Genomic DNA, 24145 nt, shown 5'->3' with positions numbered 1-24145 from the left:
ATTTTTAGAACATATAATTTATTCAACTAATTATTAAAAAACTACACGTACATATTATAATTTAAGATTAATAACTACAACAATAAAAACATCACAATTGAGGTTTGTACCAGAACTGAATAAGGTTGAAATGGAGGTAAAATTTGTTTTGGTATTTCCAACCTTTTATTCTTTCGAACAGATAGTCCTCTGTTATTTATGTTTTGTATTTTTTTATTTATATTTAGTATTAATTATGTTTTATGTATTTATTAGATTAGTGTAACATGAATTTAATGTAAACAATTTAAATTCATTTCATAAATTATTTGTTCTAAAAAACTGTTTTGTTTATTGTAGTTGATAGTAGTTCATTGACTATTGAAGTTATGAAACATCGCCTAAATAGTTGAATAATTGAGTGATCCTCAAGACCCACATAATATTTATCTACAACAGTAAAGAAAAAAGTTATTTATCTATCTATCTATCTCTATCTATCTATATATATATATATATATATCTATCTCTGTGTGAAGTGAAGAGAGAGAAGTGAAGATGCACAAATGGTGGACATGATTTCCCATATGAAATCATGAGGTTTTATAGTGCATGAATATGGGACAGTGGTTCCGAAACGTTGTACAATTGTCATTAATAAATAAATAATAATTTATTTCAAATGATGGAAGTGATTTAACCTCAAACAATTTTAAAAGAATTGACTCATCAAACTTCCTAGAGAGATAATCCAGATTAGTCATTAGTTTTCATTCATTTGAAATTGTTTCTTCATTTAATAATATATTAAAAAAACAAAACAATAATTTGAATAATTTGGTCATTCCAAAAGATTAAATACAACTTACTTTACATCTTGATAGTATAAAAGGATAAGCAATATTGTATGAAGAAACCAATTATTGTGGGAAATTCCTTTTATTGAAAAAAATTATGAGACCTTTAATTTGTATTGCGGATAAAGAAAATAATTTCTTAATAGATTTAAATAAAAAAGTCAGTAGAAATTATATAGCTTTACTGATTTGACATTTTGAACAGTTTTTTATAATTACCAAAAATGTATCAAAATTTCTACATGTTTTATCCACATTAGTCATATATTTTATGTTAAGTTTTTTTTAGATTGATTCAGTGCCCATAAAATTGATTAAAATTTGTTCATATTTTATCAGTTGTGTATTTGTCATGTCAGTCGTGTATTTTATAATATTTTTTCTTTTAGATTGATTCAGTAGTGCCGTAATGCCATGTCCAATTTGTACAAGTATTTTTTGTATTATTCAATACAAAAAATACTATGAATAAAATAAAATTGATTAAATAAGAACTATAAAATATAATAATTATTAATTTGTATTAAACACTACTAATCATAAATATAAGTAATGGATTATGAAAATTATAATCTAAAACATAACCACTCGCATGTTTAAAATACTTTATTCACAATACTAATGGTTCGAAATACACAATTGTGATCACTTAGCAAACTGCTCCAACAACCTTTGACTGAATTTCTATTATAGATCTGTAAAACATAAATATTGTCATAAAATCTAGATTTTTAAAATTTTTTTAATAGTTCAGAAAAAGTGGCAATAAATTCAACCTTCATTAATATACACATAAAAAAGACACATTCATTATAAAAATCAAAACCTAAAAACTAAAGCTTATATGATGTTCAAAATAACAAATGCAATTATGTGATAACAGCAAATTATACAACAGAGTAAAATAAAAGCTACGATAATTTTTGCAAATAATTATAATTAAATATTTGCATTTTATTTGTTCTGTATTTGTTTGTTGCATTACAAATAAAATATGGAATTTTTAATTTTCACCAAAGAAATAATAGAAAATCAATAAAATTTATTTTATTTATACTACTAAGTTGTTCATAAGTTTTACTGATTTTTATAAAAATAACAAAATAGTAATTTTTTTAAATTTAGAATTTAACGTAATTATGTTTTCCAACTTAGGGCAGGAAAGGTTATCTTACAGAAAACCAACCTATCCTCACTTAAGTGGGAAGGTCGATTAATTCCATGATTCCACCATAAAATTAAAGTTAACATACCCAGGCTGATTCGAACCATTATCACTTGGATATCTCATGGATTTTAATAATTAAAACAAATAATGGAACAAGATTTAATCTTTGTGAGTTATTTATTAATGAGATATTATAAGAGTGGTACCTATAATCAGCAGAAGAAAGAATCTCATAATAGTACATCAGCTGTGCCTTGTGGTCTCCTTGGTGGCTCCAGGACAATGCGTACTGGCCAGGAGTGGAGCAAACGTGTGAACCCTGCACGCTTTCTCCATCCCTGCATAGGAGTGGACCTTCGACCTTAATACAATCCTCTTCACCTAAGCAATTAAGATAACAATATTAATAACATTTCAATTACTTCAAAACAATTAATTTAATTGAATATAACAGCTCAAAGCCAAAAGTTGAAAAAGAAATAACCTGCAGAGCTGTGCTTAGGTGAAGTGTTTCTTCTTGTTACAGTAAAAGTGACATCCTCTCGAATGATGTCAAAATCCCAAGTAATTACGCTTCCTGCATCAGTGATGTTTAATTTTACTTCATGAGCCTGTGAAAATGGTATTATATATTAGAATATTGCATTTAAAAAGTAACATTCTCACATATAATCAATTATATTATCAGTGTTAGTATTATTTCCATCGAAGGTAGTAGAATTTCAATAATTATAAAAACGATTGTTGAGCAGTGGAAGGTTATTATTTATCTTTTCTGTTTGAGTATTGATTAATAGTTTTTAACAGGTAAATGTACTATAAAAGTGCCTCAGAATGCACTTCTAAGCTACTTAATTTTTAAACATTTTCCTGGTAGGAACTCCTGATTCACCCTAAGTTGAGAGTGAAAATGGTTCAATTTTTGGCTAGATGGTCCACAGAATTCTATGGTTGGGAAACACTGGTGTAGAGTTTAGAATTTATTTATTATTGTTGACAATGTATTTCTTTAATAATAAGAACAAAGATTAAATTAAATATATTCTTCATTACAAAACTTTTGTATTAGTGTGTAATAATTAGAACAAGTTTTAAAAGTTTTCTAACTTAAATTTAACATATTATCCCATTCACATGATTTCAGGAACTCCTCAATTTATATTCTTTGAAGACATTCACTATTAGACAAATACTGAGAGATTTTATAATTCATCAAATTATAAAACTTAGTTGATGTTTTTACAGAGAAAATACATCTAGCATTTTTGTTCAGTGGGTTAAAAAAAATTAATAGTACATATATAGTTATATCATAAGGATTTAGCTGGTATTTATAAGTCATTTAATAACCTAAATGATACATCCTACATAATGTGATATAAATCCTAGCATAATGCTGTACCATCTACAAAAAATTGAATTAGAGCTAAAATTACCTGTCCCTTTGAAAGGCTGACAGAATGGTACATACTATCATCTGTCAAAGGATTACCCTCACGGCCAAGTTCGCCTTCCGTCAGGTACAAACTCTTCGGTACTAAACTACCCTCAACAACATTTGTCTGAAATAAAATTAGAATATTAATAATGTCTTTAGTTTAATAAGAATAAGAACTGAATAAGGATATTACTTTGCATTGTCCTCCAAGGAAATCAGGAATATTTTCTTCAGGAATGTAATCGATCAAACCCCCAGGTTCTTGATAATCATTGCCTGCATAAAAGAGGAACTTTGTTCTGGTCACATCATCTAAAAAAATAAAATAAAATCAGCCTTTTCTTTTTAACCATGTAAATAAATTAATAATAGCTTGTGAAGAGGATTCACAGTGTGTCAGAAAAGTTTAAAGCAATGGTGGCCACCTTTTGTATATATGTTATAGATTATTTTTTATTTAAATAATAGTTGCAATCTACCTGCTAGAAAATTGATACTGGAGGATGAGATATTAAACCAATATAATATATATTTTTTTTGGAAATATAAAGTAACTTCATAATAATTACAGAACACATTAGATTTTATAAGTACCAAAAATAAATAAAATTAAAGTGATAAAAGTACGCAAACTGACAACAGTGTATGAGATTCTTAGGATGGAATAGAAATCAATCAATAAAAAGGTTATCAATGCTGAATCAAGGGGGTAAATGCCTAAAGGACAGATAAAAAGATTGTAGTAGGTTAAATCTCCTAGATTTAGGTTTTTATGTGGAGATGAGAAGCCCCATTACTATTGTCTCTTAAAAAATAGAAAAAAATAATCTTCAACAAATATCAGCTATTCTAGCGATTCTAAGGAAGCCAAAATTAAGGTATGTTAGCAAGTTGAAATTCTTTGCCAGTTGGATGTGATTGAATCTGAATTGAGTTACAGACAAGTGGACATATGATCAAATATTTTATGGGGAAAATTACAATAAAGATATCAATACAATATTAGTAAAATTTTCTTAGATGGGGTTGCAACTCCAAAATGATTTTCGCTCTAATAACAAGAAATCGTAATTGATCTTTTATAAAGCACAAAAAAAAAAAAAGAAAAAAGGAAAGTGTGTATATGTATGAATACTTGGTTTCAATAATGATCAGATATTAATAAAAATTGGAATAAGAGAAATGATGAAAGATAATAATTACCTAATCACTGGAACAAACAAAATCTCTCAAAAACAAGTACAGATGAAATATAGAAATATTACTATCCTACAATTTTGAAATGCAGACATATAAAACTCTAATGAATAGGTTATTAACCGGAAAAATGGGAAAGGCTCCCACTGAAGCTGATTGGCTCAGATATATATAGAAAAGTTGAAATTAAGAAAGGAAGAACAAAAATATATAGTTAAGAACTAAATGAAATAATATCCTCGAAATCAATAAAAATATTACCAAATATAAAATATACTATATAATAAGAACTTTACAACAAACAATAATAAAAGAACCTGAATCAAATAGTGGAAGGATAATTTAAAAAAGTTTAAGGAAAGGAGGCGTATTGGTTAAAGATGAGTGGATGAGTAAATATTAGATTTAAGGCAACTTTACAGAGGATAATTCTAAATTTAAAAAATCAATATCAGAAAATTGAATGATTAACATAGTGTTTGTATTTTAATGTTAATGTTTATCTTTCTTTTTTTTTTATAATTCTTTCAGGAATCTCCTGTCATAAATACATACATATTGTACATTTTACACACATATATAAACATCTTATTAAGGATTAATACAATTTGAATGTTCCTCATCTGACCTATGATCATAAACCAATTTTTGCAAACCATTTTGAGCATTAATCTGAACAACTTTTGAGTAACTCCAATATTATTTATGGATAAAAAATAGATAAAGAATACCATGATTTGCACAAAATGGTTTCTAAATAATTACTTATCATTATAAAAATCTCAACTCAAACATAATTTCAATCTTAGTACTTCTCTGATAAAGTTCCAACATATGTAAATTTAACACTGAATCTAAATTTTTGCAGGTGATTGTATGATCTCAATAATTAATAATGAAACTCTATAACAGATTAACCTGGTATTTATCTGGTTCCCTCTAAACTTCATGTTCATACATCAACAGTAAGACACTCCCAAAGCAATCCCTGGTCGCATGGACAAGGGAGAAGACTTATTAGACAGGAACCAAGAAGCTCCGGTCTCGAGTTACGACATGGGAATATATGACTATGATATAATACCTGATCCATACAGTCCCAAGTGAGCTATTATTCAATTAACATTATTTTTTATTCACTTTGTCAATCAATAACATATTATATTATTGATAAAAAGAACATATGTTATCAAAGTAGGTTACACAAATGTCTAAACTGTTAATTAGAGGTCAAGGTTAAAGTCAGATAAATATATATTAATATTAAAAAAAATTAATTCTAAGTGATTTGAAATATTAATCCATAATGATTATTTGAAAGAAAGATAATTATAAAAGCTAAAGTTATAACATGCCTATTATAAACACTTAAGATGATTTTAGCATGTATAATATTAGTAAGAAGGGGGATGCAAGTTATTTTCTTATCTGTTTAAGTTAATAAATTTCATTATACTGCTCTAATTCGATACTAATAAGTTGAATAGTAATCATTTAATTATTTTTGCGAATCAAAAATTTATAAACACAGCAGCTGTGGATGTTGAGCTGTATAACTTTCCAGTGAATGAAATCTGTAAATAAATATAGTACTGTCATATCTAATCAAAGATAAATAATTGTCTTGGAGGTTGTTAATGATGACTCAGTAAACAGCTAGTGCTATATGAACAGAGTGTATTTATTTAGAAATAAGCCAATAGTTTTGATCGTTTCAGTAAAATTTACTTGAATGGCCTTATATTGCTTTTGATTTCCACGCTTAAACTAACCCAGAGTGCAACAGTGTCTTGTTAATCCCAGTAACATTATTTGTCTACCTTGTAGATCTTACTAAATGTATAAGATATATGCGTTTATCACTGTACTTATTTATTTATTTATACAGAAACGGATTAAGTAATCTAAAAAAAAAATTAGTTCAGGACACCAAAAATATTAATATCATCAATATTTAATATCAGCGATATTTATTTGTCTTTATCTGGAATGAAGACAAATAAATAATGAATGCCATGGATCCTTCAGAACCACCTACTGCATTGGGGCTAAAGAATGTAATGGAAGTAATGGAATGTGAATCATTCCATAGTCACAGCAACAGAAATACAGGTTGCTGTGCCACATGACAAGCTACCTGAGACAATTCTGTCATAAGTTAAATTTTCATGGCTGTAACAGCACCTTAAAAGCTTTTTTTCTTTCTATGTAGCAGTACTTTTCTTATTCAACAGTGTCATATATTGGTCCAAATTCTTTCTTCCAGATTGGTCCCAGTCCATGACATTGCCCCTCAGGGTTCATCATTCCACACCCTATTTTCCATTAACATTAATGATGTTCCACTCCTCATCCATCACTCCCAATGTCATATATATGTAGACTATATCCTCATTTACCTGTTTGAAAAATCTTCGACGACGGAAATGGTTCCCAAAGTGGGTGCTGTGGCACCCTAGTGCCTTTAGCAAAAGTCAGAGGTTCAGGAAGTGAATACCACTTTCTCAAAATATTACAATACAGAGAAAAAATTCAAATTCAAATAGTAAATATACTGTACATTCCAGCATTGACTTTATACTTTTTTTTTCTCATTTTCTTATAAACTCAACTGCTCTAAGGATAATTGTGGCGATATTTTTATATTAAAAAATGTAAAAAACACTTGGAAACCGCTGCTTTGAGATACTAAATCCAATTTTTATTTTCTGTATTATTATTCTGAAGGGATTCATTCCAGAATAGATAAAGAATTTTATTATTATTATTACTTATGATATATTAACTTTATTTTTATGCCATATAATTAACTAAAAATTTTATTTATTTTATAAGAAATTCGAAATGTATGATACATGGATTTTCATTTAACACAGGTTTCTACGAGAAAGGTCAATTACAGAAAAAGGAGTAAATAATAAAGAAGAAAAGAAAAAGAAAAGACACCACTGTCATCACCATCATCATCGAGCACAATCTTCAGAAAATACAACATCAGGAACAGAAAGTGAACCAAACATACGGAAAAAAATTGAGCCATCAACAAACAGTTTATTATCTTACAATATTGGCAAACATCAAACACTCAAATATTATGCTACATGCGCAGGATTTGGATTGTTCGCTATTTTATTATTCCTAACAGTAATACATTATTATGGTCAACAACTGGATAGGCTATTTTCCTGCGACCGGACCAGATTTAACGCTGTAGCATACAATGAGCGTGGTTTAATGTATTACCTGTGCAAAACTCTCAAAGTAATCAGAAATCCAGGGGTTACATTTTTAGAACACTGAAAATAAATGTGCCTGTTAGTTGGAAGGCATTAACGAAAAACTATGCCGTTCTAAAAACATGTAATGAAAAAGAAGTTGTCTTAGTCCACTTGAACTATGAGAGAACATATAACATAATAAATAAACAGTGCTTCAGTAACTGTCTATATTATGTATAAGACTGAGTTTAAATACAACAGACAAACTGAAATACTTTTCTTTGTCTTAATAACTGGATATATTCTTTTCTTAATGATTGTTACTCTATCAAATACTCATAGTCTATTTGACTGCATTCATAAAGTGGAAATATTGGGAACAACATTAATAAAATGAGGGTAAATAGAAAAAAAAAACCTTTTGAAAAGTAAATAAATTATAAATTATTAATGAATATATATAGATAAAATTAGACGTTTGTGTCAAATAGAAGCTTCAAGTAAATAAATAATTAATGCAAATATAAACTGCCACTACCCTAATTATTGAAGCTTAAAAGTATAATTTTCTTATGAATTTTATAAAATATAATAGAAGTCTTGTAGCTCTAGTAGTTTCTTTCAAAAATAATTTAATGGAATTTCAATTTTAATAATTTCATAGAATCTTGAATAATAATTGTATCATTTAGAAGGGGCTTTGCAAAGAGAACTATGTCCAAAAACTCTAGAGGGATCACTAAAAACTGACCTACTACTTACATTTTAAAGATAGAGACATTATTTTTTCACCTAAAATAGTACAAACTAACTTTAACCCTACCTACCGCCATTCAAAAGCTTAAGGTAAATCATTGGTATACAGGTAATATGGATATTTGTAGCTAAGAATATATAAGAAGTATGAATACACAATAGAGGAAACAGGATACACTTAGGAATGTATTTAGGATACTAAGTGCCTTTCACCTCCATAAAAAAATGGATCATCAGTAAATCTCAATAATATCAATCTCCAGCGACTATCGATTTTCAAATTAATCATGTTGAACATTTAGTGCTGTTGAGCAAAGCAATCCTTCCAGGCCAGACCCGCCTCACTAAAACTCCCAGAGAGCGACGGTCCCTTTTGAATACTTTTGAAATACTTACTTAAAACAAGGAAGAGACTTTAATATAATTAAATTAAGTAATATTTAAAAAGTGCCCGAAATCGGAAAACGCTATTTTTCAATTTTAGCTACTTTTTCAAAGTTGGTTGATTTAACTAATTTAAGTCCTTCTCTTTCTTTTATAAGAAAATCTTTCAAAAGTGGTATAGGACTGATGGTAAAAAGAGGTTAAGTGTGGCAGGTTTGCTGGGAAGGATCGTCTTCTAATATTTTTTGTGTAATCATGTTCTAGTGTGAGATTGTGATATGTTACACATAGACCAATACTCCCTATATGTGTCTGTTTTAAAGGTAAGACAAGGCTTCCACAGAGGGTAGAAGTGGCAGGTTCACATAATTTTCCAATTTTAGCTACTTCTAGCTTGATTTAATTAATTTAGGTATCTTCTTCCTGTTTTAAGTAAATTAATATTAAATTCAAGTTGGTATTAATTAATATCATAGTACAATGTATTTAACAATAATATACAATAATGATGTATAATCTAAGTTATTTAATTGAAATAATATCACAAATAAGGAGAGAAAATATTAATCTTTAGCCATTTTCACACATATGCCATATGATTTTGAAGATAAGATGAAGTACCAAATTTCTGTAAATTAGGATAAAATATAACCTCCTTGTATCAACCTATTAAAATAACAGAGAGATATGCAGAGGAGAATGTACAGGTTTCAAAATCCTGTTTCTGATTTAATTATTTTCCTAACCAAAAGATGCGTTGGTCTAAATGGTGACAGTCACATAATTTTGGACTTATTTGCCTTCCCCACTGGATGATTTAATCATTAAAACAAAAATAATTGACATAAAACAAAATAAAAACCATAAAGCAGTGCTGTTAGATTGCTAGTAAAATCGTGATCCATTGAGCTTCAAGGTTTTTTAAGTAAAGTGAAAATATATTAAAAAAATTAATTGATACTTGCTAACTAATTACACAGTTTAATATGGCCTTTACATGGTCAATATTTACTTATGAAAAGATATTGAAGAACAGCATTGCATAGTAAATATCAGACTTTAATCCATCAACTCTACCTTACTAGCTCAATAATACTTTCAGTATTTTTAACTCTTCAATAATACTGTAAGTAATATTGACCATATAAGGGCCACTTAAAGGTTAATGAAAAACATTACTGACAATCAAAATATAAAATGAGTAGATCAAATCAAACAATCTCCAATTTTTTAGTGTATTAAAGGATTTTTCGGGCTAATTTTATTGGCTGTGTTGTTTCTTTTAATAAAAAGGCAGCAAGAACCTAAAAAAAATTATATAATCATTAGGTTAATCATAAAATATACTAAGGTATAGATAGTTGACCGTAGATTAATGATTGGAGAAGTTTGTCCGGTGGATGCGGTCAGCAAAGAGCAACATAAATAAACAAAAATAGGCATAAAATAAATAAATATGTTTTTGTTTATTTATGTTGTTCTTTGCTGACCGCACTCCCTGACAAACTTCTCCAATCATAAAATATACTAGGTAAGTAAGAGTTTTTGAGGTATTTTAAAAAGAATTGGAAAAGTGGAGATTGCTTTATTCCTAAGCTACTGAAATGTTCCATGAATCTGTCAAACTATTGACTTACCAATAAATGTTGAAACCAGTGTCCATAGAATTGGAAAGACCCGAGGAGCTCTGATAATTAAAACACGTCCTAAGGTTTCTGGATAATTAGCTTCAACTATCTCAATTATATGAAGCAAAGCCTGTTTTCAAAACATGAAATGATTCTTATAGACAAAATATATTGACAAAAAAAATATATATAACTAAAAAAAATAAAACTTAAAAGATTCAAGATTCAATAAACCAGGTAATGTAAGTAGTTTTTCATTATCAAAATGACTAAGTAATTAGGAAGGTTATATAACCTGCTTCATAAATGAAACCACAGATGTTTAAAATTTATTAAAAAATCAAACATTCTTAATATAAGGCAGTGAAAAGAAATGTGGTGTAACTAATTTCCTTTTCTTAATATTGAGTTATTTAATTAGATTTATTTATCTATCTATCTACATATATATATGTGTATATTCTCAATAGTCAAATCTATTAAAGTGGTGGCAAAAGACCTGGCAGAAAATATGGTGTGTTTTGTATTGTAGTAACATTCACTACTTTTTCTACAACTATGGCAATGGTTTTACCTGCATGTCAAAAAAGTGTGGCTTATAAGAATGTTATTAAGCTAAAACACTGCTTCATCTACAGTGGTGCCAAAAAGTATTTGCACACCCAGTTTTTATAAAACTATCGGTCATAAGGGAAATAATAATCCACTGAACTTCACATTAATAAAAAGTATATTTAAAACTAAAACAATTCTATATGTATACAATAATTAACTTTTTAAATTAATGGAGAAAAAAAAAAATGAGGAGAAAGATAAAAATGAAGCTTTGAAGCATCCCTCAGTAAGTTCTCGAGACCTGGCTTGAATGGTCCATACAACAGCTGGTGTTCAGGTTAGTACAGGACTATCAGATACTTCCTGAATTCTGAAAAACTCCATGGTTGAGTGCCTCGAAAGAAACCTTATATAAATGAAATCATCTGTAAAAAGTGTTTTGCTTTTGCCAGAGAATATTTACATAAGCTGCTTAGCTTTTGGGAGGATGTCATATTCTCTGATAAAAGCAAGTTCTATTTGTTTGGGTCCGATGGGCAGAAAAGTATTTGGAGGTGAGGTAAGGAAGAATTGAAAAAGCAAAATGTTTCTGTTAGTAAAACATGGTGGTGGACATGTTATGGTATGGGGGTGTGTCTAATAACACGGTGTGGGAAATCTTGTTTCCATTGACGGAATTTTAAATGCTGAGGGTTATATGAACATTTTGCGCCATAAGCAGCATACAAGTGCCGAAAAAATGAATATCCGGGATCGATATGTGTTCCAGCGGGACGATGATCCAAAACACACAGCCACCAAAACCAAGGAAAGGTTGATATTTAATGTGCGAAGACAGCTGCACACCCCTCCTCAATTCCCTGACATAAATATTATAGAAAATTTATGGTACATCTTGCATCAGAATGTGAGAAAGCATCACATCACTGGAAGACAACATTTGAAACAAGTATTGGTCCAAGAATGGGAAACAATCGGTCTTGACTTGGTTAAAAGTTTGGCCACTCCATGCCCAGAGGTCTACAGACAATTATTGATGCCAATAGGCTTAATACGAAATATTAAATTTATATTTATTCTCAGAATGAAAAAATAATCGGAAGTATGCAAATACTTTTTTCCAGAGGATTTCATTATTTTTTAATTATTTCTCCATTAATTTAAAAATTTAATTATTGTATACATATAGAATTGTTTTAGTTTTAAATATACTTTTTATTAATTTGAAGTTCAGTGGATTATTATTTCCCTTATGACCGATAGTTTTATAAAAACTGGGTGTGCAAATACCACTGTAGATGAAGCAGTGTTTTAGCTTAATAACATTCTTATAAGCCACACTTTTTTGACATGCAGGTAAAACCATTGCCATAGTTGTAGGAAAAATGGTGAAAACCCGATTTACACCATATTTTCTGCCAGGTCACTGTTAGTAGAGATGGTGGTTAATGGAAAAATATCATTTTCGGTCATTCCATTTTTTTTTTTTTTTCAGTTTAAAAAACCTCACTACATTATCTCAGAGATTCACCACTTCCTCCTCAAAAATATATACAAAAAAAAAACATAAAATAACAGAGGTAAAATAAAATAATGAATATAAATTAAAATAAAAGACCTTTAGGTGAGCCCTTTAGACAAAAATCAAATTAGCAAAACGAATTATGAAGGAGAGAAACAAATTTACAAAATTGACAGGCGCGCACGCACATAATAATATAAAATACTGGGTGACAGCTCCGAAGAAAAGATTATCCAATCTGATAGGTCAGAGGAAGCTATTTTGCTGTAAAGATGAGTAAGTCACCACTGCAAATCCCAAACTGGTCAAAAGTTGGTGGGCCCATGTCTGTGCTTGCTCCTTAATGCATTCAGTATTCAAATACTTAATTAAATTAGCTACCACTATGGTGTTCATAAATGTAGTGGATTGTATTATATATTTATCACAATCAACAGCCAAGATGTAAAAAAAACAAAATGGCCGCACTGGCACTTACTGAGGGCAGACAGTATGCAATGTAATGTATTTAAACCACAGGCCAAACTAATATGCAGATAGGGTCTGACAATGCACTATAATAGTCACAATCAACAATAAAAATGTCCAAACAAACATATAACGTAAGCAGATAAGGCTGGTAATGAATTATACAGGATGAATAATTAGCAACAACTGATTTTTAAAAACGTAGATCATAGGCCTGTAGCTAGGTGACACCTTAGCAACTGTTTTAACAATCCCTAGCAACTGTTACTTCTACACTTAATTATTATAATATAAATATAAAATACATATGTTTCTTTATAATCTTTAAATTTCTTTCTTGAGACTGGCAATTGTTTACTAAATAATTCAAAAGCACTATCCAAACTTATAGTCTCAAAACATTTATTTCATTCACACGTCCAACGTTTCGGCCAATTCGGCCATCTTCAGGGACAATCTATTACAAAAGTTTCCATTATTTGTATGATCCATTCAACAAAACTCCATACAGGCCATTCTGCCCATGTCAAAACATTTATATCTAATATGTCAAAATTACATTAAAAATCCCAGTCAAATTATTTCTCTTTTATCACTATTTATTTAAATATAAAATACATATGTTTCTTTTTAAATCAACAAAATTCAAAAGAAAATAATACAAATAAAAATAAATGTAATTAAATTAAATACTATCTACAAAATAATTATGAAGCATGGCGTTAATAGAACTTGTTTCTCAAAATGATGTTATATTGACCTAACCACTATTCCATTCACCACCATACATGAAAAAGTGGTTTTAAGCAAAAACTTTAACAACTTATAACAAGACAACAAAAGAATCAGAGATTATTTTTAGTTAATATTACAAGTATTTGATTTAATAAAATAAAATTTTTTCTTGATTCCTCAACCAGATGACTCAATAGCAATAAAATTTTAACAGTTAACATTAATAATATATAAGAAGATTGTAATTGCTAATAGTTTAATAGTTCACCTTGATTCCTGGTCTCCAAAGATGCCTCATATTAAGTCCTTCAAGATCAACAAGCAAACACCAGGTAGATATTGGTTTCCCTGAGGTAAGGGTAGCCTCCTCAGTTAATCTAAGTCCTTCCTCACAAACGTGCATTGTCTAATAAAATAGAACGAATAAATTAACATGTTGCCGCTTAAAACAAACTTTAAATTAGAGTAATATTATTGATGTAATGAAGTGCAATAATGGTGCTCAAGGAATAGGATTTAAATTTACATTTATTAAATTATATGAGTAACTTTTTCATTGATAAGCTTCAAAAGGATGTTATGAACAGGAGGGATGATTAATTCATTTTCATGTATTGTGCCTAGGCCACTTCTGTGTGATAAACAAATGTGAAAGGTAATACTTTCAAAAGGTTATATTAATCACACATTAAGAATTAAACAAATAATTTAAACAGAAAAAGAATCGATTTATGAGAACTTGATAAGTCAGTTTTACAAATCAATTTTATTTCCTTAATTTTTTCATTTAAGTATTCTATATTCAGATTAACAAAACAGAGATGTTCAAGTATTATTTAAAATAGTGATACTATTGTGTTAATAAACGTAGTTTTCACTAGAAATAAAAAAATATATATATAGACTATATATCACGAACAATAATAAATAAAACAACTTACAAGCTTCAAAAGTCCATCTTCACCAATAGTTTTCAAAAGCCCTTTTACATCCATTTGACCGAGTCTCAGCAAATATACAGGTCTACCATCTAGGAAAGAATAATTACTTTAAATTTTGATTTTAAAATATTTAACTATCATTTAAGAAGTAAGTACAGACAAAGTAACAACTGAATAGTTTATCGGTGGCTGCTAGACTACTGTTTTGATAGGTTCTTAGTCCAAATCATGGGCTTGAAGGTAAATAATAAATTTACAAAGTGATACCGACTGCCAATGAACCTTCAACAGTGAAGAAAATATTTCTGCCAGATAAAATTTGATGTATGGCTGTAATTTAAGAACTTGATAAGCAGATCTTAAATAAGGACAATAACCTCATTGTTTCAAAATAACACTCATCACTTAAGCAAGAAAAAAAAAGTCCGTATTTCCACTATAAACCTCAATACCACTTCGAACTACAAAAAAAATTATCAAAGATATTTGATAAGCAATAAATAATTCTAACCAATCATATTTATCATATGTGTACTGCTACACCAAAGATCAGTTTTCTCATTTTCTATTTATATATTTACACATTATAGTACACCTAATTTATCTGATCTGTTGGTTTATGATTTTTAATTAAATAAATATATTTAAAAGTAATTTTTTTTTCATCTTTCGTATTGGATCTGTTTTTCACCAGGTAGCACAGATTGGACACAATTTAGCTACCATCTACTGCAATAAGGATACTATCAATCGGTCCACAATGCATCAAGTGAGTAAATTGAATTGATGAAATGCTAACATACTCTATTTTACTTTTCTAATGTTGTGAAAAAACTGGTTTATGTTTAGCTAGTAGAGCTTTGATGATTAAGGCAATCCCTTTTGCTTTGTCTTAAGTCCAGACCTTGGTTAAACATTTCAACAACAAACAAGACTCATTTCTAAATTGATATTTCCATTTTTAAATTTTCAGAACATATGGAAACTTTTCACTCAAGATCTCTACTCTCAAACTATTGAATTTTAAAGGTGACTTATACTGCAGATAGTTTCCAATTTCATCTTGAAAATGAGAATTGTTAAACCCACTGTGCAACAGGTATATCTATAGAACCCATAGTAATATTTATTTATCTTACATTTTGTTGTTCTAAACTAATTTATAAATTTTTTTTAGGTAACATAATCCATTTTCATATGAATAATTAAGTTCAGTAACAAATAGGGTAATGTGTAGGATAGATGATATGATATAAGAAGAGGAATATTGCTGGTCCAACACACCCACCTACCACTGGCTTTGTAGGTTAAAAAAAAGTCATTAGAGGTCAAACCTAATTTTTTTAAACTTACTAAATTAGGGAAAATTCAAACCCAATTGTGTACAAAATGCAAAAATATCTGAAAATTTAAAACATCAACTATAATTAACTTAATCATAGTCTAATTTATTATACCAATCAAAACCTAGTTTATAAATTACAACACAAATTTATTTTTAGTGTCACAAAGTGGCTGCAAATGTATTATAAAAAAAATTAAGAATAAATAAAATATAAACATCAATTTACTTATATATAAAAAAAGAATTTCATGATATATATAAACTTACCTCTATCGTGATGATGCCACCCTCCAGGAAAGTAACTCTTAACAATCTGTGGTACAACATACTCAGACAAAACTTTATCTACATTATGTTTTTTCCTCCAGCTCAATGATTCAGAAAGGAGAGTCCGTGCTTTATCAACATTAAAGTCACGTGCCCTCAAAAACCTGAGAAGTGTAGTATCACTGGGAATCTGGTGAAGAGATAATTAAAAAAAAATATCATTAATTTCAACTTATCTCCTGCTAATTTCAAAATATGTGGCATTGTTAAAAAAATAATTTTGTTTTTACCTTTGACTTGTGCAGCTGAGCAACTGACTTCCGCAACTGAACAAGTCTAGATTCTTGCATAAGAGTTAGCTGCCCAAGATATCTCTGAATGTACTCCGAATCAAGCTGAGATTGACAATCTGAAAAAAAAAAAATTAATACTGATAACGATCTGACAATTAAAATAAATATTAAGAATAGAAAAACAGGCACCTTTGGAAGACTGCTGCCCTGAGTTACGTCTAGGTTTGGAACAAAGAGAGATTTCAGTGATAGTGACTGTATCTTCTCCTTCATTGAGTTCTTTCCTGAATATAAAAAGGAACAATAATATTATTAAAATTAAATTAGTTTAAGGACATACAATTTTAACAATCTGTGATTAAAAAACTAACATTAATACATAGAATAAGTTTTGTTCTCAAAATGAATAATACTTACTCAACATCGATTTCAGGTGATGTAGGATCTCTAGTCCATCTAGGCACAGTAGTGATTCCTTCACTTCTTAATTCATTGATGAAAAATTCCATCACCTCCTTACCCTTAGCAATGTTAGCAGAGTATTGCTTCATGGCTAACTTTTCAATGGTATTTTCAAACCCTAGAAAAGATTTGATGTCAACTTCTGCAGATTGTTCAAAACAAGTCCATTCGGTATTCTCAGGATGAACCTGAAAATTAAAATACAATAGTAGAATTTTTGTCTCATTATTTAAATATTAAAGTGTATATGAAGTACAATTTCACTTCAAAATATGTTTTACTGAAGTGAAATTTCTTTTGCTATAGTATAAAAAAGAATAGAGAGAGAAATTAAGTAAGTGTAAAACATTTAATCAGATTTTATCACTATCACAATGATAAACATAAATTGTTTTAAGTCCATTCAATGATCCCACAGAGAGAGATCAACACCAGAGCTATACATCATATATCATGAAAATTATGAATTAGAGTAATCAATCAGAAGTTGGAAAACAGTTATGCGTCTCATGACAAATCCATAATATGGTTTATAATATATTTTTGTATTTATATGGATTTGTCTATGACAAAACATAAGTACAAGCAATAAATTAAAACAAAATGAAATTTTTGTATTATTAGTTAAAAATATCTATGTATAAGCAATACTGAGTTTCTAATTCATATTTAAATCTTGCCTCATCAAAAGTTTTAAATGTTGATAATAATTGTTCTGGTACCAAGCTGTAGAGATTTTATATACAAATTTAAATATCATCATACAAAAACATAAAATTTTGGCATTGATTGTCCAGGCATAAAGCCACCAAGAAATACTATATCTCTAATAGGAAGTAATATGGTACAATGATACATTTCATTAATAATTGAAAAATAAAACAATAGATGAAAAAGATTATTTCACAAGATGTTCTCTCACAAAAATAAATTGTGACTAAATGAGATCCCTATTGGTGCATTATGTGGAGCCAAGAGTAAGAGTCTCTTTAACATGTTCCTTTACAGCATAAAATCAACATAAAATTATTGCAGTTGAAGACAAGGCTGTAATTAGGTTAATGCAGCTTCAATTTAAAGGAAACAAAACAGATTCACAAATCCAGGGGGTTATTTTCTATGAATTACTATGATAAAGAGCTGTGAAGACTGATCAGATTTGGAGACGTCGGGCCTGCCCAGGACCAAAAGATTTTTTCAAGGAACCAGTGTTGGTCCAGTCTATGAAGCTCAGTAGATTGAGATGGGTTAGTCATGTTCCTTGGATGGCTGAGAACGACCTGACAAAGATAATAATGATGGGAAGTAATTGAAGGATCAAGATTCAAAGGAAGACTTCAACTTTGATAGATTAACAGTGTGACAGATGATACCTACCTCTATTTCAGGAATGAGGAACTGTATGCACCTGTAGGAGGCATAAGATAGGGACAATTGGAGGAGATAAGGACTTGACATAGATTTGTAACACAGGTTGAATGAATGAATGATTCAAAGATGGTTTGCCTATTCTATTTCTCTTCTAAGAGTTTTCATATGTTTTTCTAAAAATTAACTTACTTTGTAACCTTAACTGTTAAAACCATGATTGAATAAAAAACATAAGATAAAAAAAAAAGTGGCAGCCTTAGGATTGATAGACAGAAGTGAAACTTCTGGTAATTAGAACAATGCATTATAATTTTATTAATATGATATTTATTATACAATAATATTTTTTATTATGTTCAAGTTAAAGTTAATGTATAAATGTGCCTCTGTATATCCCTGGAGCATCAAAATACAATTTTGAATTACAGCTCATAACAAAGAGATTGAAATGAGCTCATAACAAAGAGAACATTTCCCCCACTTACAGTATGCATGCAACTACGATTTTTAGTTTTCATACTTTAATTCAAACGTTCAAAAATTTGGTATCATTTCATTTCTGACGTTATCATTTCTACTTTTCGTCCCTCTATCTCGGCGTTGCGTCAAGATACAATTTTGAATTATAGCGCATTACAAATAGGTTCGAATGTTGAACATTTGCCTCAAATACAGTATGCAGCTAAGATTTTTAGTTTTCATGATATTTTAATCTAAATGCAAAATACATCCAGCGTTGCCTCCCCACACCACTACCGTTTCATCATGAGCGTTCCCCGGCGTCACTAAATCAATTTATCCACCTATATTCTATTTTCTTAAGTTATCGAACGTAGGTAAAGAAGTTTCACTTCAATACTTGTATTAAATTTTTTTTTCAATATATTCTATATTTTTACATCTTACATAGCATATTTAATACATAGACTGCAACATTTAATAATAGCAACATCACTTTTTTATTTCAGTTTTAACCTCAAGAGAAGGTACTGTTCATTAAGAATTTTCTGATAAAAACATATAACCAGTAATAGAGATAGTGTTAAGATAATTTCAAAGTCCTATTTTTGGTCCAGAAAAAAAAGAATAGACTACAACCTTTTAAACTTTCAGTACTTTCAAAGTTAGTAGCAACAGAAGTTTTAAATGGGCAACCAGGCGAAAGGTCACAGAGCATACTTAAGTCTTTATCAGGCACGAAAAAAGATTGTTGGGGCTGATATGCATTGACATTGTTTCAACATTTTCACGCCATAAAGATCTACATGCAAAATATATATTGGAAAATGAATTTTGTTAATCGTATGATTAAAATAATAAATATAATCACAACGAACAATAAATCTGATAATACTACGTCAACAAAAATAGATACATTTATTTGCAAAGAGACCTCAAAACGTGTATTTTCATTTAAATTCAAAATATTTCATGAAGATAAAATGGTAATAATTATACTAAGTAAATGATACACAGTATGTCTTCACATTTAGACCTTATATCAGATACTTAATACAATTTTGCTGGCATAGGCATCCATCCGAATCGACACTAAAGCCACCAATTTCCTATTTGCTTAATGGAAAGTAACCCGCAAATTGGAAACTACATCAACCAAACTCAGGTCAGTCTCTGCACATCGAGCGGGACACTTGGCCGTTGATTTAATTCTTTAAGCGATTTCTATTTTATTTAATTTTTTTTAACGGTGTAATTCTGACAGATATATCTAAGGATTTATTAGTAGTCAAAGTTCATTTTACTTTTTAATGATATTGTGGGAAAATTAAAACTGATTAAAGGCGTTAGTTTTTATTTCATTTACTTTGTAGGTGTGCATACTTATACTATACTTAATCGTCTAGCTTGGGCTATTATGTATGGCAATCTGTCAGATAAATTTTGTTTTTCATAATTTAAATGGCTTAAGAAAAGATTTCTGAGTTCAAAACAGTATCTTAAATAAAAATTGTAGCATTATAATTACAAGGATTTCTGATAGTTTTTTCTTGCCTTATTATCCTAGTGGTTTTTTAACTAATAAACAAAGATTTTAAGAGTCCTGAAATTAAATGACAAAGAGAAATTAGGTGCCGTAAGGTTCGAGTAGTGAAAACCAAAAATGATTATAAGAAAAACATTCTGTAATGTGATTTAGAAAAAGCTAATGATTTTTTTTTTTCATTTATAATTTCTTCATAGGTGTGATAAATGTTTCCGAGCACATGATAATCTTGGGACGGAACCTTTTTGGGATAGATCGCGAGACTATCTTCCTTTCAGACGCCTCGGAGGATTATCAGGGATTGTTAAGGACGAGAAATTAAGAACTAATGGGTTTGGGTGGGAAAGGACTTTGGAATGAAAGGGGGTGGTATATCTATTTCGGTCCAAATCTGGAACGAATACAGATGTTGAGGTCTCTATTGATGAGTTTATTTGTAACCTAATAAACAGCATCAAAGATTTTACGGAGGATTTTTTATAGTAAGAATTGGATATGGAAGGGAGGAATTTGATGGCTTGTTAGAGCATCTATGATCTATTCCGTAAGTCGAAATAGGTCTGATTATTGTAGTGAATAAGAGTTTGTTGTAGCAAATGGGAAGTTTAGATTGTCAAATAAGTGTTGTAGCAATCGGAATATACGAGCGGTTTTTTGTCGTTTCAGTCTAGTATGGGGATTCCAAGTCTCTTGACAGTATGGAATTCTAAGTAGCAAACTTGTTCAATAGGCGTTCATGGGACATTAAAAAATGATACAGTAGGGGCGGAGAGGGAGAGTAGAGGTTTACAAAGGAGGGTAAAGGTGATCTGATGCACTATGTTAGGATTTATTTTGATTCTCCAGTTGTGAAACCATTCTTCAATCTAATGATGAATTCAGGAAAATAACCCCCTTGCCTTAAGATTTGCCTTCCAATAGGGCGTGCCATAAACCACAATAATTTGGACACAACATTTGAACCGGGCAGCATCTAACGTCTCTGATAGGACCTGTTTATGTTTAGTACGCTAAACTAGCGGTTTCCAAACTTTTTTAAACACCCTTCTTGGACAAAAACAATTATGCGGTACCCTTGTCAAGCTAAAAAAATCGCGGTACAATTATCCTTAGAGCGGTTGAATATGTAGGAAAAGAATAAAAAAAAATAGTGCAGAGTATATGCTGGAATACTCTGAATATTGGCTAATTTAATTTTAATTTATTTTATTTTTTGCAATATTTTGAGGAAGTGACATAGACCCACCAAGTCCTAGACTTGTCATAAGCTAAGGAAGAGGTTAATGTTACTACAGTGTAACTTAAAACTAACAAATTTCGTTGTTTTTATAATTTTATTTTGGGCATATAATGGATTGAATAGTTTTCGGTAAGAAAAATTTAATTTTTAATCGTATGATATTCTATATCAATTATTTTTATCGGTAGGAAACTATTTTTGGTAATATTAAACCGTATAAATATTATAAAAATTATTAAAAAGGACGTCAAGCCCTGGGTTATCTCCAGCCGCAAATGCCGGAGTGAGGTCATACTAACCAGGCTAAGAATAGGTCACACGAGGCTCACCCACTCCTATCTTATTTCAAAAGAAACGCCTCCGAACTGCCAGTATTGCAACAAAATTTTGAAAATTAACCATATTTTACAAGAATGCCCATATTTCACATCACACCTCAATAGCTTAGGGCTATATCCGGATATTTCAAAAACCCTCATAGATGATAAGACAATAATATTATTATTTCAGTTTTTGAAATCAAAAGGTTTATTGACACAAATATGACATTGGACAGACAAAAAAAAATATAAATAAATACCATAAGAAATTTTAATTTAGCAAATGTAAGTAAAATTAAATGTTATAAATAGCATTAATGATCATGTTTTACGCCACAAAACAAAAACAAACAAACCGTATAAATATTAATGAAAAAATAATTTAGTTACAGTATTTTCATTTTTCCTTCACAAAAACGTCAAAAGGCATATATATATATATTTAGATGAATGTTCATTTCACAATGTTAAACAAGGATAAAGATTTATCTTTTTTTAAAGCACCAGAAAAATTCTTTAAGAAATAATTACTTAGCTGAAAGCGATGGAGTTTTAATTTGACGATATTAAATTACACTAAATATAAATAAAAATACGTATAAATGATTAAAAATTTGCAGATAAAATAAATAAATAAGAAAAAGTACGAGTAAGCATACTATACAAGTAGAAACCCAGACTTACAGCACATCTACCCCATAACGAGAAATCCAATTAATAATTTCAGCCTTATTACCATTTTGTTTCTGATTACAGTATTGATCTCAAAAGAGTGGCATTTCAGCTTCACAGGCATTGTCGTTTTTGAGATAAAGTGATCAATAAGTCAGTGAGAGAATATAGATAAAGATAAAATGGGTTTTCATGGAAACGTGCGATATTTACAAAATAAACATGGACTCTATCTCCAGATCTTTGCTAATACTGGTCCAACTTAGACGATTCTAGTTTTTTATTGTAAAGAACTTCACAATCATTCAAATAATTGGCAATAGTTTTCGAGATACTATATATGTATTTTGAATATAAGTCAATTTTATGAAACGAAGTCTTATTGCAGATCAACGTCATATGAGGAACATTATTAATAATTTTAACGTTATAGGCGTTGTGATTTTTGAGATACAGAGCTCAGTACGTCATTGAGCGAGTTGTTACAGACACGAAGAGCCAATATTTATTATAAAGTTAGAAATTAGATACAGTTACAGAGCACTATCCATTCGCTTTATGAAACTGAACGGCCCATTTAATGCACTGATTTTAGAAATAAATAAACAAAAAATTGAATTAAAAAGAATAATGAGATAATTTTAGTTTATAAATAATGTAGGAGTACATACAATTAAAGGAAATTTGAAACCTCAATAATTACTGAACTAAATTAATATAAAATTTAGCCCATTTTAAGATTTGATGCATAGTCACTATTCTAAATACTTCTCGGTTGAGTCTTTTCGCCATGTTTCATAGCTTCTTAAATTTCCAGGCATTCGATAATTAACAAATTAATAATTATTAGCACAAACTTTGCATGCCCACTTCTATTATATTTGCATGCCAATAGTTGCTAAATAATCGATAGAAATAAATGCGTCATATTTAATGTTTGTTTTGAAATAAAAATATCGCACAAACACGATATCAAGGTTGTTTTGTTCGATAGTGTCACCCGTCATCATCAAATATTTACTAGCGGCATACATGAATCACATAAAAAATATGGATTTAGTTAATCCACTATTTACTGAATTATAATTTATTCTATCTATCCTCGATTCCTCACACGGGATTTTTTTTTTTTTGCGATTCCAATACTTTTGAGGTATGTATTTAAGAAAAAGTGCACATCAAAGTTAGCAGATTAAGAATTGAAATACAAGGCCATTCACACCTAGAACCGAAACTATGAATAAAAACAATAAAAGGAGTAACATAGTTATAATATATATTTTTTTTTGTGTTTTTTTTTTAAAACTTATTTATCCATTCAAGT

At 29.4% G+C, this 24145-nt stretch overlaps 1 protein-coding gene and 1 long non-coding RNA gene across 3 annotated transcripts in view; one reads left to right on the top strand and one right to left on the bottom strand.

Annotated features, from left to right (window-relative positions):
- Positions 1 to 24145, bottom strand: part of retm (real-time) — a 115556-nt gene that overhangs the window by 1737 nt on the left and 89674 nt on the right. Inside the window, exons 4-15 of one of the 2 annotated variants that reach the window (XM_014421322.2) lie at positions 17169 to 17401; positions 16941 to 17035; positions 16749 to 16867; positions 16459 to 16648; positions 14847 to 14935; positions 14174 to 14311; positions 10635 to 10755; positions 3636 to 3754; positions 3441 to 3566; positions 2489 to 2615; positions 2211 to 2385; positions 1428 to 1531 (exon numbers count right to left, since the gene is read on the bottom strand). In XM_014421322.2, the coding sequence (XP_014276808.1) occupies positions 1486 to 1531; positions 2211 to 2385; positions 2489 to 2615; positions 3441 to 3566; positions 3636 to 3754; positions 10635 to 10755; positions 14174 to 14311; positions 14847 to 14935; positions 16459 to 16648; positions 16749 to 16867; positions 16941 to 17035; positions 17169 to 17401 (1578 nt within the window). In that variant the 3' untranslated portion in view covers positions 1428 to 1485. Of the gene's footprint in view, positions 1 to 1427; positions 1532 to 2210; positions 2386 to 2488; positions 2616 to 3440; positions 3567 to 3635; positions 3755 to 10634; positions 10756 to 14173; positions 14312 to 14846; positions 14936 to 16458; positions 16649 to 16748; positions 16868 to 16940; positions 17036 to 17168; positions 17402 to 24145 lie in introns of those variants that run through there. The other variant, XM_014421321.3, reaches the window with a different exon arrangement.
- Positions 5381 to 8085, top strand: LOC106681152 (uncharacterized). Its single transcript, XR_010844390.1, has 2 exons — positions 5381 to 5742; positions 7516 to 8085. It is a non-coding gene; the product is annotated as an uncharacterized lncRNA (long non-coding RNA).

The sequence above is a fragment of the Halyomorpha halys genome, unplaced genomic scaffold (genome assembly GCF_000696795.3).
Source record: "Halyomorpha halys isolate HHAL.00 unplaced genomic scaffold, Hhal_1.1 Scaffold312.1, whole genome shotgun sequence".
Taxonomy (NCBI): domain Eukaryota; kingdom Metazoa; phylum Arthropoda; class Insecta; order Hemiptera; family Pentatomidae; genus Halyomorpha; species Halyomorpha halys.
The sequence above is the reverse complement of the archived record's forward strand: the minus strand, read 5'-3'. Positions and strand labels throughout refer to the sequence as shown.